The sequence below is a fragment of the Ostrea edulis genome, chromosome 7 (assembly GCF_947568905.1).
Source record: "Ostrea edulis chromosome 7, xbOstEdul1.1, whole genome shotgun sequence".
Taxonomy (NCBI): domain Eukaryota; kingdom Metazoa; phylum Mollusca; class Bivalvia; order Ostreida; family Ostreidae; genus Ostrea; species Ostrea edulis.
This window is the reverse complement of record NC_079170.1, coordinates 55,372,373-55,390,826: the sequence shown is the minus strand read 5'-3', so window position 1 is coordinate 55,390,826 and position 18,454 is coordinate 55,372,373. Positions and strand designations below refer to the sequence as shown.

The following is an 18,454-nucleotide window of genomic DNA, read 5'->3' as shown; positions in this document are numbered from 1 at the left end:
TAACTTTTTAACTCACCTGAGCTGAAAGCTTAAGTGACCTTTTTGTTGTCACCAATTTCAACTAAACTTGTCAAAAAGCATCCTTGGGTAAACTTTGTTCAAATGAAGGGTCATGCCCCCTTCAAAGGGGAGATAATCACAAAAATGCAAAAATAGGGTGGGGTCATTTAAAAATCTTCTTAAGAGCCACTGGGCCAGAAGAGCTGACATTTACCTGAAAGCTTCCTGAAATAGTGCAGATTAAAGTTTGTTAAAATTGTGACCCCCAGAGGGTAGGTTGGGGCCACAATAGGGGATCAAAGTTTTACTTGCGAATATATAGTGAAAATCTTTAAAGTTCTTCTCAAGAACCGCTGGGCCAGGAAAGTACAAATTTACACAAAATCTTCCTGACATAGTGTAGATTCAAGGTTGTTAAAATCATGCCCCTCCACCCCCCCCCCCCCCCCCCCCCCCCTTGGGGTAGGATGGGGCCTCAATAGGAGATCAAAATTTATAGGGAAAAATCTTTAAATATGGGCCAAGGTGACTCAAGTGAGTAATGTGGCCCATGGGCCTCTTGTTGCAATTTCTACATTTTTTATAATGTTAAATCGTCCCAGTTGGAGATTATTCATTAGAATAATCTGGATTAAAGCAGGTGCAAATTGTCAGTTTAGAAGATAAACACCAGGTTAGCAAATTTAATGATTATTTATATGTTGAGTTGATAAACTATGAAGCCCATTTAATTGTAAAATTACATAACCAGATAATTTACATTTAGGCCGCATAAAATTAATTCACTGGTTCTCAGGCTGATTTTCTCAAAAACAGATTAGGGAGGAAAGCTTTTTATTTTTCATTTCTATTAGTAATAAAATAGATGAGGGAGGCAATTTTTTAAATCCCGAACTTGTCGGGGGAAAAAACTTGAAACGGAAAAGTTCTATAACTGAATCATAAACGCAGTAGACTTTCCTTTATAATCTTGGTCATCAACAACAGATGGCCTGGTCATCTGAACTAGAGACTACAGAGTTCTAGATGTATAGGGTACCCAAGTTTGCCGATGAGAAAAAACAATAAACCAATGATGTAAACTTCTACTCTGTATTCTAGAATATTTACATATAAACAATCTACATTACTACCAAAGTTCATCCCGAAATTCCGTTTACTTCCCAGAAACGATTTCAGAAAAATGTCCATCACTGTAACTGAATTTTAGCTGGGTCCTGGCATTGAACCACTAAACAGAATGTTTGTGTATTGCAACAAGCAATTACATAGAATGTGCAACATTAGATATCAATTTTAAATGAAATTTTTTACCCCAATTCATAAAATGAGTTCTGTAATAGCCCCAACTTCAAGTGACTGTAAATTGTAAAAACCATCTGCACTTTCATTTTTGACAGCCATTTTGACCGCTGGCACTATGTACCCAAAAAGGATGAATGACCCAAAATGATTTAGAGGCTCAAAAATTAATTTTGGTAAATAATAATTCAATTATGCTAATAACAAAGTCTTATAAAGATACACGGCTCTTGATATGTCTAGTTGTATCCAAATCACATTAACATTGGTGCTTGACGATTTGGAATAATGAAGTCAATATGGGTCTAAAATGGCTGTGATCCTTGTGCAGATGGTTTTACAATTTTAAGTCACTTTAAGCTATTACAGAACCTTATGAATTGGGGTACGAAGTTGTATATAACCTTTACTCATGAACCCAAGTGGCTATGAAATGGAAGTTACAAAGATGCAAGAGATTTCCGAATGCAAAATGTGAAATTCAGAATGAATGCGGGTTTTTTCCACTAGATACATAAGCATATTACCAACTTTTTATTTTACTGGGGAAAAAAACGATAAAATCGGCAAAACAGCAACATCAAAACGGATGCCTTTGGACCTGAGAACCATAATTTCAATTTTATTTTGCCTTAATATGATTAACACAGTGTACAGGATGAAAAGCTTTAACAATTGAAAATTAATGGTAGGTAATGATGCAGTAGGGATCTGCAATATCTGGCATTCTTATTCCCCTGCAAATCATTATCAAGGAAAATCAGAGAATATTGCCCTCCTAACTTTAAATTTTCAACTGATTGGCAAATTACTCACCGTGGAAGTCACTGGAGCAATTCAGAAGACCCATGATGTGAAATGCAGATATAATTTAATTTTGTATGATTGTAATTGGGTTTTTTTTAATAAATATATAAATTTCAGGAAATACAATGTATACATGAACCATTTCCGAAAAATGATTCATGTGAAAATACTAAATTTTTACTGATCATCTACGTTGTCGCTATCCGTCGATATCTTATGAGAAACGATTCTAGTATTAATTTATCAGCACTGTACGAAACTCAAAATGGCTGATCATTGGAGGCAAAGATTAACTTTATTTTGATTTAAAGTGTTAACGGGAACCCAGTGTGTATACGGCACCAAAATGTAACCTAAATCCTGATCCACACGGCATGCACCATAATGTAACCTAAATCCTGATCCACACGGTATGCACCATAATGTAACAGGAAGCCTGTGTTTATGCTAGAACTGAAATAAATCTAGCTTCTTCCAAAGCACAAGTTCTATTGTCTTATAAACAGAACTCGCCGTCAATAGTAGGCCTACTTGGGATCAGAAGGACTTCATACTACATAAATTATGAAACACACCGTTTCCAAGTTGTAATCATTTGTGATTCCTAGATGCTGTTCAACACTTTGTTTGAAATGAAAAGACCTATAAAGTTTACAAATTTATTATAGCATAAGTAAATATGATTTAAGAATAGTTGATAACAAATAATAAGTTTTCCTTTAAATTTACTGGTAATGAATGAATAGAACCTGAGAGGAATGTGAAATATACCTAAATTAAGAGACTGGAATTACAAAAAATATGTACCATAATTATATATTAAGAAATATCTAAAGTTAAGACACCAACGAGCTTCCATACACTGTCAAAAACAGTTTACTACACCAGCGTGCCCCACACACCTCAAAGTAATACAGTTCAAGGCTTAATATTAACGCTGAGGTAGCCTAAATCTATGTAATACAGTTCAAGGCTTAATATTAACGCTGAGTTAGCCTAAATCTATGTAATACAGTTCAAGGCTTAATATCAACGCTGAGGTAGCCTAAATCCATGAAATATACTCAGGTAAGGGATATCTATTTCTATCCTGAACTAAATTAGTAAACCCCAACTCTGCTAGGATATCCACATTTTGTCAAGAAAATCGAAGTCCTAAAAACTGTTTCCTAACTCACAGTTAGTTTTATTTACTGCGTGTTGAGAAACTCTAACCTACATCAACAAAAGAATCAAACACACAGTTCTCTGAAAAAGTTTAACTTAAGTTCTTGATCCTAGAAAAGAGATAATGAATATCTTGTTTGTCATGTTTTATATAAATAAGACTGACAAACCAATAAAATACTAAAAAATAAATTACCTCTTAGCCAATGAATTTGCTGAAAACAAATAATGTTCAAGAAGACTGGCAATTTAAAATGGCAATTATGATGAATTACATAGAACAGTGAAAGGTAAACATGTGAAACATCAAAATATTGACTGTATACGATCTTAAAAATGTCTTCCGAAATAAATAGAAAGTATTTTAGACATAAAAGACATCTTGTATATACAATAACTATGTAATTCAAGTCTTCATCAACATCAAAATTATCACAAAAGTAATGATTTATGTAAGTTACAATCATATATTAATTAGCATATTCTTCAATAAGCATAGAAGAAGCAGTGTGAAAGATGTTAAGATATGATTACCTTAGAATAAGTACATACATTAACAATATGCAAGCATCCTTAATGTCAAGGCAACGTCACAAGAGGGGTTAAACATTATACATGTACATAGGAAGATTTAATAAACCTTTGTCAAGAACTAAAGGATTAATATCAGAATTGATATGCAAGCATCCTTGTGCATTGGAAAATTTGTTACCCCCTTGACCTTGGTCAGTGGGCCCCAGGGTCAAGCCATGATAAGAACATGCAGTAAAAATTCTAAAAATCTTCTCAAGAAACACAATGGTGCAGTTTTAAGATCAAGCATTTTCATGTAGTATAATTTGTTATACTTGTATATACATTTGTTATTATGAACAAATTTGTTAATACTTACGATAAGAGGGGCCACTAGAGAGGAGATATAACTGTATAAACCCAGTAGCTCATTGCCACAGATGAGCAATGTTGTTGTTTTAACAATAAAATGGAAACTCTAAAATAAGGTATGTTATGACTCACTCAAATTAAGCTTTGTTGTTTGTTTTTTTTCTAACTAGGAAGTTTCATACTCACTTACTGCAGTTTGATGGGGAGGGAGGATGGAAAATGGAGGCTCTAGACACTAACACTCGTCTGTCTCTGAATGAAGAGAAGGGACGACTGGAGACACAGCTTGCAGGAATGCCAGCGATGAAAAACCGACTAAAAGAACTGTGTTCTATCCTAGGCGATGATTCAGTGTTGTTGTCCAAATCAGAAAGCATGACCAACATTCAGGTTACAGAGAATGAGGACTTGTGATCCAAATGAACAAATATAAATTCAGGATTCAATGAAGATACTGTAGATCTGGTTATATTGGGAAGGCTTCTGGTTTTCACCTTATTATATGAGATAATGGCATTAAGAAATAAGTGTTCTTGCAGTATGCAAATATCATGAAAATAAAGTCTCACAAATATATCCAGATCTACAATAGTATAGGAACATGATGTTTTAGTTCACTTGGTATTTATTGATTTGTACTGTGTTTTGATTTGTACTACTTATAACTTGACCTGTCATCTGCTACCTCTGTTGAGAAAGTTAGTCTTTGGTTAAAACCTTATGCCCCTGTAATCGTAGATTTGGGGGCGTATGTTTTTGGTTGGTTTGTCTGAAAATACTTAACCTTGGCCATAACTTTTGAATGGTTAGTGTTAAGGCTTTCATATTTCACCTGTGTATTTCTTGTGATAAGACCTTTCTTTTGGTACCTGAATTACTTTGCTTCCTCATGGGAGCATCAGTGTTTCATAAACACATATTTAGCTTATCGAAGCTGAAAGTTCAGGTGAGCTTTTCTAGTCACCTTTTGTCTGTCTTCTCATTTTCATCTTCTCCAGAACCACTAGACCAATTTCAATCAAACTTGGTAAAAATCATCTTTGGGTGAAGGGGATTTAAGTTCCTACAAATGAGGGGCTATGTTCCCTTCAAAGGGGAGGTAATCAAGAAAAGGCAAATATGTGATGTCCTTGAAAAAATTTCCTCACAAGATCCAACTGGGCTAGAAAAGTTGAACTTTCTATAAAAGCTTCCTGACTTACAGTAGATTCAGGTATATTCGAATCATGACCTTCAGGGGTAGGATGGGGACACAATAGGGGATCAAAGTTTTACATGCAGATACATGTATTTTGGAAAAATCTAATCAAGAACCACTAGGCCAAAAAATGAAATTTATGTGAAATCTTCCTGACAGAGTAGATTCATGTTTGTTCAGATCTTGACACACACAGACATCCACCCCCCACCCCAGGGTAGGTGGGGCAATAACAGGGGATAAAAGGTTTACAAGCAGGTATTTAAAATCATCTTTTCAAGAATGACAGGAACGTGAGTATGCAAGCATCCTTAGGTAGTGCAGATTCAAGTTTGTTCAAATTGTGGCCCTTTGAAGTAGAGTGGGATCACAGTAGAGGATCAGGATTTTACAGGGGAATGTCTTTTGAAATCTTCATCTCTACAACAGTCAGGGCCATGATTAGTCCTATTGATGTGCAAGTATCTTCAAGTAGTTCAGATTTAGATTTGTTCAATTCAGGAGACCCTGGGGTAGGGTGAGGCCATTATAGGAAATCAACATTTTGTATGTAAATACACAAGAAATTGATTTAAACAGATCTTTTCAGGAGTAGAAAGGCCACACCAATTCATATCCAACTGCAAATGTTCCCAAGTAGTGTGGATTCAAGTTTTATTATGCCCCCGCCACTCTAGTCATCTTTATCTGTCTGTCTGAAACTTTAACCTTGCTCATATCTTTTAAATGGTAAGTGATATCTGGCTTTTATATTTTATGTGTACAATTTTTGTGCAAGACCTTTTTATTTGGTACCAAAGTTTTTAAACTTGTAACCTTGAAGATGGACCTACTTTTAAGAAAACCTAACCCATTCAAGGTATGGTTTTTATAATTTGCATATAGATTCCTCATTGTAAAGTCATACATGATTTTTTACCTTGTGATTTTATCCAAATTTCAAAACTTTAACCTTACTCATAACTTTTGAATTGTGAGTGATAGGGCCTTTATATATCACTTGTGACAAAACCTTTTTTCGGAACTAAAGTTTCTAACCTTGGGAATTTGATCTTGGAGTATGACCTACTTTTAACCTATCAAAGATCTCTTGAACTACGTAAGGTAGAACTTTCATATTTTGTATATAGATTTCTAATACCAAGACCTTTCATTTCATATCATGATTTGACATTGTGACCTTGACCTTCTCTAGAACAGCAAGGTCACATTGAAAGAAGTTACATGCAACTCACCCTTTGGGGTAGGTTGGGCCACAATATGGGGTCAAAATTTTTCATAAGAATAGAGATTGAAAAAATATGTTTTATGTATCTCAGGTGAGCAATTTGGCCTATGGGCCTGATGTGTTTGTATTTTGTGAGTCTGTGTATTAGCAGGACTAAACAACTCATCATGCCTGCCAAAAAGCGACAAAATACTTGGCAGTGATCTAAATTTAGGTTCAGGATTTTTTTTAAGGGTGCAAAGGTGAAGTATGTAATCACTCAACCTTGCTGGAGATCATGGTCACAGAACATTCATTTAAGTTGTAATATGCTGAAGTGTTACAGCTGGAAACTCTATTATGTTTGTAAGGCACTCAAAATTACTAGTATTGATGCATTTTTGGTGATTTTTGTCACAATCTATAGTACAGTGGAACCCCATTGTTATAGTTCTCATTTTTTCAGAATAAAATTAACGTAATATCTGGGGCAACATGATAAAAGTAAAATTAAAATGAAAACAGAAAGTATTTTTTGTAACAGGGGGGGGGGGGGGTGTGAATATTTCTTTTATCTGTCTCTTTGTTTTAAAGACTTTGGCACTTGAATTTATTTACAGCTTATCTTGAATGTCTATATTTGTTCATGTCCTTACCCTCTGTTTATCACTAGTGTAAAATGCATATACATCTTAACAAACTTGGGTAATCTGTGTGATCTGCATCTGTCTCCAGCATATACTTTAACTTCCATTTTTACGTATAAATTTCACTCAAGAACTTGTTCGTATTCAATGTTTGTAGATCAAATTGTAAAGTACAAAACACACTTTTTGTTTATAACTAACTCTTATTTGGCTCTATTTTTATGAGATGCTATATAAATGTTGGATGTTTTGTGCTGGTGCTTATAGAATAAAACTTTTTAATTTGTGATTTACATGCGAGAAACCCTCGCTGATCACATGTTAAGTTTACTAGAAATACGATGTTCGTTTGTGGTGTCTATACACAACAAAGAGTAATTCTAAGCTGTGATAACAGGACTGAAGTTTAAATTTTATCTTGATTATGTCCGAAACCTAAGCTGTCCGTCAAAGTAAATTTAACAGAAAGTAATTTTAAAAGTGCAATTATAAACTTTATTTAATTGTTTATCAATAGCTTTGATATGAGGGACCCCACTAGATCTGTCTAAGCGTGATCAATCCAGCATCACTGATTTCCTAACGGACCAGAAAATTTACACACTGACAGTTGAGGGCAATCAACCGGTGAAGTGATAATCAGCATTGAATATGTAGGGGCTTATTACTTTTTTGTCAGAATTTTTATAGCGTAATACTGAATCACAGCATCTTGTCACAATATAAAAACCATGTCTATTTTATATAGGTTTGTGAAGAAATGGTTTTGTGCTTTTTAAAATATTCCAACGTATAAGCAGTCTAACATGATAACCATGAAGTTAAAAATGAGGTTCCACTGTACAGATGTACCAGTCTATGTACCTATTGTGTATAACAGGAAATTGTGACCAGTCTCATGATTCAAATTATTGTTGTGGAATAGTTTTATGTGAAATTGATTGAAGTATTTTTGACAATCAGTGCAATTAGTGTCTATTGAACACAAATTTTATCATTAAAATCAGTCTTTGAAACAAGTTCTTGCATTAATGGAAATGAAATGAGATTGATTTGTATGGTTAGATATATTTGCAGAGATTCTGCTGCATGTTCAGGAGTAAAGATTTTGATCGATGGTATCAATGTTTAGCTCACCTAAGCCAAAGGCTTATGTAAGCTTTCTCTGTTGTCTGACATTGGTTTTTAAACTTATAACACTTTTGACTTCTTCTCAAGAACCAATGGGTCAACAGCAACCAAACTTGCCACAAAGCATCTTTAGAACTGTCATGTCTCTTTCCGAGGAGAGTTAAATAGAAAAAAAATGGGGTGGGGTGGGTTTTAAAAATAATTTTATTAATAACCAAGAAGCCAGAAAAACAGAAATTTGTAAGAAATATTGCATATAATCTGAAGATTCATGTCATGTTCCCTGGGGCTGTGATAGAGGTTCAAAGTGTAATATTGGTTATATGTTAAACATCTTCTTACAAGCATCCTCGTGTAGAGTAATTCCAGATTTGTTTATACCATGGTGATAGGGATTCTAAGTTTGAAATTGGCTACATACAGGTAAAATCATTTAAAGTTTGCATAGGTACAGATCAAAGCATCCTCTTGTATCTTTTGTTTCTTGTTCATCAATACCATCACCCCCTGGCCAGGACCATCTCACAACAGGGGGTTCAAAGTTTAGCATTGCTTATGTAATGTGTAGGGTGTTGCAATTCCATTGTATATGAATGGATATATAAGATAAAGACTGTTATACTGTAGTAACAACTTTATCTAGGCTAATTCTAACTAGCATGTAACGAGCATTTCTTATAAGCATCTAACATAAAATCCCAAGAGTCCTTTTATATATAAACAAAACACTGAAGCACATGCACTTAAATGTCAATCAGATGTAGGCGGTGTTTCAGAAGGTTATCAAATCACTACATAGGGGGTCAAGCTCTCCATCTCAGATCACTCGTGGTTTTAATGCAAAATCTATTTGTGGCTACTCTCTGTATCCCACTGCTGCCAAATTTCTATGTAATGTGTAGGGGGTCAGACTATCTCTCTTATACCGTGGGACCAGGTCTGTGTAGACCAGACCTCAGAGAGCTTAGTGCATTTCTCAAAATATACAGATATGCGCAACATATTTACAATAGGTCTAAATGACCTTCAGGAGAACTTGATGCACTTCAAAATATGCACAACATATCTAAATGGTTTGCCTGACGGTGAGCTTCACTACAGCTGTCAACTACAAGTTTATCACTGAGACCTAAGGCTCACTTAGTCTACAGAGCCATACTGATACGTAGTACCTATGCAGAGGATACCAACACTTCTCAAGGACACTAGGTACAAGGGGACACCTTCACGAGGATTTCAACACCCCGTACCCACAACTCTGCCAAGGAGATACCACCACTCCTATTACTCATACACTGTGACCAACATTTTTTCAGCCTTAATGATGCACAAACAACCTAACACTTATTCAGCATTGATGATATTTATGCACAAGGGATTCCCTCTCAGGCAGATGCTAAACTGCTGGCTAGTCTATGTGCTGGCTATTCAGAGAGTCACAATCTAATGACCATAGAAACTAGATTATCTGCATACTTATTCAGCATTGATGATATTTATGCACAAGGGATTCCCTCTCAGGCAGATGCTAAACTGCTGGCTAGTCTATGTGCTGGCTATTCAGAGATTCACAATCTAATGACCATAGAAACTAGATTATCTGCATATTTAGCCTCAAAACTTTACCATATGTAAAAGATGAAGATAACTAACAGTGATCAATCTCATAACTCCTATAAACAATACAAAATAGATAGTTGGGCAAACATGGACCCCTGGACACACCAGAGGTGGGATCATGCATAGCTAGCACTGGAACTTTGCATAACAATGTCATGAAGCTTTCCTTTAGATCAAGGAAAGCTTCATGACATTGTTGTGTCCATACCATTGCAATACCTTTCTCAATGAGCTTTGTCAATGGTTTTGCTCTTTCAGCAAAACCACGAATGACCACAGAGGCCAAAGAACGAACACACTTCACTGACATTACATGTTTCAGGCCATTCTTTGCAATCCCTTTATCTGATATGACATGATCAAGCACGGCACTTTCTTTGCAAAGAAAGTACATTTCTTAAACTGAAGCTGACCAGCCTCAAGTAACCGGTCGAATACGGCTCTAAGGTTTCTTATCATGTCCGAGAACGTTTTGCCGATCATTATTACATCGACTAAGTAAATGAGGCATAATTATGTCCCATTGTCATGACTTTCTCCATAAGTCTTTGGAACGTTGCGGGTGCGCAACTCAAACCAAAAGGCATGTTCTTGAATTGATAAGACCCTTTTCTTGTAATAAATGCCGTTTTGGTCGGTCCTCTGGCTTGACCGATACCTGCCAGTACCCAAAGATCTAGGATTGAGAACCACTTATTGCCAGACAAGTTATCAAACGACTGGTCAATACGAGGTAGTGAATACGCATCCTGGATGTTCAACTTATTTAGTTTCCTATAATCAATACAAAAGCATGTTGACCCAATCTTCTTACTCACAAGAACTATTCCTGCTCCCTATGGGCTTGTAGATGGTTCGATTTTTCCATCTTTGAGCATCTCTTCAATGTGTTTGTAGAAGGTCTCCGTCGCATGAAATGGCAGATGGCGCAATGGCTCTAACTGGCTTGGCATTTCCAACATTCATTCCATGCTCAACTACGTTAGCAGACCAAAGGTCAGGGTTATCCATTGCAAACAGATTGCTATAGCTTTTCAGTAGAGTTTGCATGTCTCTCATCAGTTGCCACTGCAGCGACCAAGATCTTAAAATTGTTTGTTCAACTGTTTTTGTTTTGGATAAGTTCTCACTCTACATACTGTTCATTGAACAAGTAGACGAAATCTGTGCTAAGTGAGTACCCTTTGGAATTATGCATGGATATATGATATTTAGCATGTGGACTGATACCATGTTAGTACTAGTGACGTACGATCTATCTACCACAGCAGGTATGTCATTGGTGCTCCTCTCGGCAGGATCTATGATGCTCTCACAGCAATAGAGCTGTTCACCTTCAGGGACGCAAACTTTTCCTGGAACTATGACTTCTTGGTTCACAGGTATCGTGACAGTCTTCAGGGTCACTACTCTGAAACATCCAAAATAGCCTTTAACAGCTGGAATTTGTTATGGTCCCAAATAGTAATTTCTTGCTTTCACATATCTACAGCAACGTTGTACTCTTTCAAAAAGTCCAGACCTATGATACCGTCTACCGTTAGATCCGCCATACTGCTTTTACTGTGCAAGAGAAGCTACCAAACTTCAATACGAATGTCCCTTTACCAGACACATCGAGTTCTTTACCGCTCAAAGCATATACATTCTTTGACATTGGATCAAGTTTAGGCGTAGACCTTTTCACTATTCTCCAACCACTGTAGTTCACACAAGGGTTAGAGTTGCCCCTGTATCAACAAGTAATTGAACATGAATGCTTTGGTAACTACCTTTCAAAAATATTCCAGCTTCTACCTCTATACCCATAAAACCATGTGTAGGTTCTTGTTTCTCTGGGGACTCTTTGTCTTGATGCTTGTCGTGTGGTTTGTCTGTTTTACTGTTATTGGCTTTCTTCAATAGAAGATAGTGTTTACGTACATGACAAACCTTATGACAGTAGAAACATTTTCTTTCTGTTTGTTGCGCTCGCTGGAATGCATCTCTGTTTTGCTAACATAGCTGACAGAATATTTCTGTTGTAGACTGGTTCAGCCAGAGTATCTCTAAGATGACTCCTACGCTCAGCTCTATTTTAAGCCTCATTGAGATTGGTAGATCTTGATTGTTTATACGGATTCGCATCTCGGAATTAATAAGGGCACACACAAACTGATCTTTTGGTCTGGCCTTACCTGAGCTAATTGTAGGGTATGTCAGGTTTGGAAGCCTGCGAATGGCTTGTCCAAGTTTTGGGAACGTTTCCCCTGGTTTCTGGCGTCGCTATTTCATCCCTATAGAGCTCTGTCTGAGTGGAAGGTGCGATCCTCTCCTCTAATAGTTTTACAAGTTCCTTGTATATTTGTATTATCCTGTCAAATTAAGGACACCAAGTACATCATCCCGCAGTGACACTGCAAGATATGTGTCTTTACTTTTCTCTGTCCAACCATTCAAATCGGCACACACTTCCAAAGTGACTGATAATGGTTCCATCGTAAGTGGCTGGTTTCATATGTACACCACATGCTTTGGGCAGCTCGTCATTCCTCTTGTCCGTCAAGATTTTCTCGTTTTGGAGAAGATAATTTTGATGATCTTCGTGTCATTATTCCTGACATCAAAACGTTATCATTTTAGAATAGTTTCTTTAGGTCTTCCTCCTATGTCGGCATTGTTACTCAACACACTGCTTTAGCATACTGGGTATGAACTTGGGACTGCATTATAGTAGTCTGGTGCATAGGAGTGTAATGGACAAGTTCCTTGTGATTCGCATCAATTATAGTAATCTCCATCTCAGATCACCCATGGTGTTAATGCAAAATTGTTGCTGACTTGTCTCACTACTCTCTGTATCCCATCGCTGCCACTAAATCTTTATGTAAGTGTAGGGGGTCCGACTATCTGCAACCGAGTCTGTGTAGACCAGACCTTAAATAGCCTGGTGCACTTCCCATATTTATGTAGCAATCTTCCATTATCACCTGCATATTGTGTTTATTTATCTCCATTGATTCGATACGCAGGAGTTTGTTCTGCGTATGATCAGTTTTTAAATCGAAACAGGCTACTGACAAACAAGTTGATGGTGCAGGGGTTTTGTTTAAAGTTAGCATTAGCTCGTTATAACAATCTAGTTTGCCAATACAACCTATCATGCTGGCTGACGTGTTTCATACCGGTTGTTAGGCCGTTCTTGGCATACTGAATTTCACTACGTTTACCTGATCAAGATAAAGGGCTCACGTCGGGTGTGACCGGTCGACAGGGGATGCTTACTCCTCCTGGGCACCTGATCTCACCTCTCGTATATCCAATGGTCTGTGTTTGCCCAACCTTCTTGTTTGCATTGCTTATAGGAGTTATGGGATTGATCACTGTTAGTTATCTTCATTTTCCATATACATTGTATGTGAGATCTTTTGTACTTAATGAAAGGATTTTTACATATCAATAGTTAATTAAAAAAAAAAATTACCCCTTCACGAATCACCAAAATTCAATGGATATATATGCATTAATAATTCTTGCAAGGCGAAATCGCCGAAACATTGATTAGGAAATAATCGAAAGGTGAAGATAATCAATCTCATAACTCCTATAAGCAATACAAAATAGAGAGTTGGGCAAACATGGACCCCTGGATATACCAGAGGTGGGATCATGTGGATAGAAGGAGTAAGCATCCCTTGTCGACCGGTCACACCCGCCGTGAGCCCTATATCTTGATCAGGTAAACGGAGTTATCCGTAGTCAAAATCAGTGTGCCAAGAACGGCCTAACAATCGGTATGAAACAAGTCAGACAGCATTTTACCCAATGATATGTTGTATTGACAAACTAGATCGTTATAACGAGCATAGAATTTGCGAAATGCTGATTTTAAACGAGACTGTTGGAACTCCTGCACTATCAACTTCTTTGTCAGTAGCCTGCTTCGATTTAAAAACTGACCATAAGCAGAACAAGCTCTTGCGTATCGAATCAGTTGAGAGACATAAACACTATATGCAGGTGATAATGGAATATTGCTACATTAATACATGTACGAGAAGTTGGCGATGGAGAAGCTGAAATCATCCCGTTTGTCATACAGTTTATTCATTTTGCATGATCAGCCAATGTCTCGAGGGGAGGTAATTCTATACAAACCAACAGAATGGCATTTCTCGCCACATTTATATATTGAAAAAAATCTTCTAAATAGTTGGGTTTTTTCTCGAGAACCACAAGTATACAATTGACGAATTAATATGCAAACATGCCATATGCTAGGATGAGGCCAAAATAGAGATCTCAAACTGTGGCATTGCTGTATATCTAGGAAAAGTCTGGAAAGCAAGAGCCACGGCAATAGAAATTTATTTGGAAGCATTCTCAGGTAGAATAGTGTAAGAATTTGCCATGACATGTCCCTTGCGTCAGATCGGGGTCACAATAGGGGTACCAAGTTTAACATTGGTTATGTGTACGAACAATCTTCTTGATTAAGGAGAAACCCATTTACGTTGACATCATAATGTAAAACTTATACGGTACCAATTTTGATGCACCAGATGCGCATTTCGACAATGTCTCTTCAGTGATGCTCAACCGAAATGTTTGAAATCCGAAATAACAATGAAGTAATAGAGCTATTTTAGGGGAAAACAGTGTGCCAAAAAAGTGGAGTCAAATTCCTCTAAGGATAAGAGCTATGCGCGAGGGAGATAATCCTTAATTTTGAAATGAATTTCTAAATTTAGATTATTGCTTTATAAATAAAATATTTATAGTCTGAGATGCAACAGTAAGAAGCTATCGTTGAAGGGGGTTGATATCCTCCACAAAAATATATTGCTAACAAGATAAGGTTGTAATCTGCCGATTATAAGTCTCCCAAAAGAAGCACTGGTTCTGTGTCAGTTATCATTATAATACATGTACAGATTATATCTAGTGTGACACAAAAATGACAAGAAGTGCAATTGAACAAGAGGAGAAGATTTTAGTCGAAGAGCAAAAACTATTGACCCATTTTCTCTTTATGAAACTCTTTGACACATTCATAGTGAAGGATTTTAGAGGAGAAGGTTGAGATATGTTTCATTTCATTTGTACAAGGAACAACGTATATAAAAGAACATTATTACTTATTAGGTCTTTACTGATTGTCTACAGAAATGTTTCGGGTTTTTATAAATTAACAGGTGAGGCAAAGCCGAACCTTCTGTATATAGACTTTAACAATCGTTAAATTTCTGTAGTCAATCAGTAACAAACCTAATTATGTCTGCCCTCTTTCAGGGGGAGACATTGTTTTTTTGTGCTTTCTGTCTGTCACAAAATCTTGTGAACACTTTTCCTATATGGCTTCTCAGATAAACTTGAAACTTTGTACAATGCTTCATTGCCATTTGTAGATGTGTATATTTTCAGGACAGGAGTATGGCGTGTAAAACATCACAAGATATTGAACATAGATCACAAGATATTGAACATACATCATAAGATTATCGAATCATACAGGAGGGTCCAATTATTTTTCTATTATAAGTTACAGTGTATCTAAGAGGTGTGGAGGATGTAAAATAGCTCGTGAACACTTCTCCTCCTATATGACTTATATGATAGATTTGGAACTTTGTACAATGCTTATTGTCAGGACGGGAGGATCCAATTATTTTCCTAAAAGTTATAGTGGATTTAAGAGGGATGAAGGACGTAAAATAGCTTGTGAACACTTCTCCTCCAATGTGGCTTATCATATAGATTTGAAACTTTGTACAATGTTTCATTGCCATTTGTAGATGTGCATATTGTCGGGACAGGTGAATCCAATTATTTTTCTAAAAGTTATAGTGGATCTAAGAGGGGCAGAGGATGTAAAATAGCTTGTGAACGCTTCTCCTATATGGCTTATCCGATAGACTTGACATTTTGTACAATACTTCAATGCCATTTGCAGATGTACATATTGTTGTGACAGGAAGATCCAATTGTTATCCTTAACGTTATAGTGCATCTGAGGGGTGCAGGGTGTAAAATAGTTTGTAAACACTTCTCCCATGTGGCTTATCGGAGTTCATAATGACTATGTTCCTGCTCATGCTTTCTCCTCCATACCATGCAGTACAATAAGGGAAGGAGGTTTCATTTGGAGCACTTCCAATTTGGGGAGCTAGAGAGACATTTGTTTTTCATAAAAACAACCTCTAGTAAGTGTTTTGTTTTGACAAGGATCAATATGTTTGATATTAATCAGAAATAGATACAAAAAGATATTCCAATGTTACCAGCTACATATTACAGCTCGCCGTCTAAAGAATGACAATCACGTGACAAACCATCATTATAGTCCGAGGCAAAACAAAGGCATCGAAGTAGCTTGTCTTGGATACTAGTATAGGTTACATGTGGAATATGTTTTGGTTCCAGCTGACAAAGCTTTTACAACATTGTCTTTGTTTGTACGGCTTATTATTACAACTATTTTAAACGAACTTGGCATTAATTCCACATCTGGTAATCGTACTTGCTCTCCAACTGCCATTTCAAAAGATGAAATTCTTCAAAAACGTGCTTCAGGTTTAGCCACATTTAATATCCCAGTCAATGGGTCGGATGAAAATGAGTTACCGTACCTATGCTAGATTCCTAAACTACCCTTACAAAGATTGCTGGATCTTGGAAATGTTCTACCAAGCCCCAGCCTTTGTTACTTCAAACTTACTATGCCACAACATATGCTAGAAGTGGTGTAAATCAAATGCGGATTCTAAAAACTTATAAAGACCTTTTAGTAAATTTGAAATCGCAACACTTTACACGACCATTCCTTATGAGAAAGACTAGACTTTTTGACATCATAGATAGTTGGTTCTTCAACAAAAATGGAAAAGGTAACGCAAATATTCCTATCTAAAGGTAAGTCATCCAAAAATTAAATACCACTCTGATTCCACACACAAGTACTCTGAAGCTGAAATCAAAATATGCTGGAGTTCCTCATTGACAATATCTTCGTAGTCATTGGTGATCAAGTCTTTCAGCAGTCTGTTGGAATTCCCATGGGCACGAATTATGCACTTTGTTAGCTGACCTGGTTTTATATTCTTATGAAGCAGAATTTATTAAAAAACTTCAACATGAGAAAAGATCTCCTGTTGTGACCTTCAACTCGACATTTAGATATATCAGCGACGTTTTATATATCAACAATAATCATTTTAATACATATGTCGATTCGATTAATCCCTGTGAACTCGAAATAATAGACACAACAGAGTCCTTTACATCTACTTCGTACTTGGGATATTTTATTATGCCCCCCCCCCCCCTTCAAAGAAGAGGGGCATGTTGCTTTGTACCTGTCGGTTGGTCGATAGACCTCATGTTGTCCACTCAATATCTTGAGAACCATTCACTTCATTTTAATGATATTTCATATGTGGGTTGGTTATGAGTACAAGAGGACCCCTATTGTTTTCAAGGTTTCAGGTCAAAAGGTCAATCAACTCTGAACAAAGGAATATACTGTCCACTCAATATCTTGAGACCCCTTTGCTTGACAGACACCAAGCTTGGTACACCTTCAGGAGAAGATGACCTCTATTGATTTTGAGGTCACATGGTCAAAGGTCAAATTGGACATAGGAATATACTGCCCACTCAGTATCTTGAGAACCCTTTGCTTGACAGACATCAAACTTGGTACACTGGTACAACTTCAGGAGAAGATGACCCCTATTGATTTTGAGGTCACATGGTCAAAGGTCGAACTGAATATAGGAATATACTGCCCACTCAGTATCTTGAGAAACCTTTGCTTGACAGACATCAAACTTGGTACACTGGTACAACTTCAGGAGAAGATGACCCCTATTGATTTTGAGGTCACATGTTCAAAGGTCAAACTGAATATAGGAATATAATGTCCGCTCAATATCTTGAGAACCCTTTGTTGACATACACCAAACTTGGTACACGGGTGCATCTTCAGGAGAAGATGACCCCTATTGATTTGAGGTCACATGTTCAAAGGTCAAGGGTTAAACTGGATATAGTAATATATTGTCTCCTATATTTTAAGAATTATTTACTTGATAGACACCAAACTTGGTACACCATAAGAAGTAAATGACCCCATTGATTTTTAGATCACATGGTCAATCCACTCTTGACATGAAGATATTGTCTGCTCAATATTTTTAATTGGTGATGCTACTATCAATTAAATGATGCATGTGTATAACCCTTTTCAATTTTGCACCATGGGGGCATATATGTTTTACGAACATCTCTTGTTGAAAAAAGATTTTAACGGCAAACTGACAACTAAACTTTGACAAACCGGATGATTCCAGCTTCTCTCTCGTCAACTTCCCATATTTATGTAGCAATATTCCATTATCACCTGCATATGGCGTTTACATCTCTCAACTGATTCGATACTTGTTCTGCGTATGACCAGTTTTTGAATCGAGGCAGGCTACTGACAAACAAGTTGAAGTTACAGGGATTTCC

At 36.7% G+C, this 18,454-nt stretch overlaps 1 protein-coding gene across 1 annotated transcript in view; it reads left to right on the top strand.

The window, feature by feature from the left end:
* Positions 1-8,232, top strand: part of LOC125657088 (ATP-binding cassette sub-family D member 2-like) — a 31,801-nt gene extending 23,569 nt beyond the window's left edge. The window contains exon 11 of the mRNA XM_048887721.2: positions 4,332-8,232. Coding sequence (XP_048743678.2) covers positions 4,332-4,575 — 244 coding nt within the window. The 3' untranslated portion in view covers positions 4,576-8,232. The remainder of the gene's footprint in view (positions 1-4,331) is intronic.
* Positions 8,233-18,454: the final 10,222 nt, after the last annotated feature.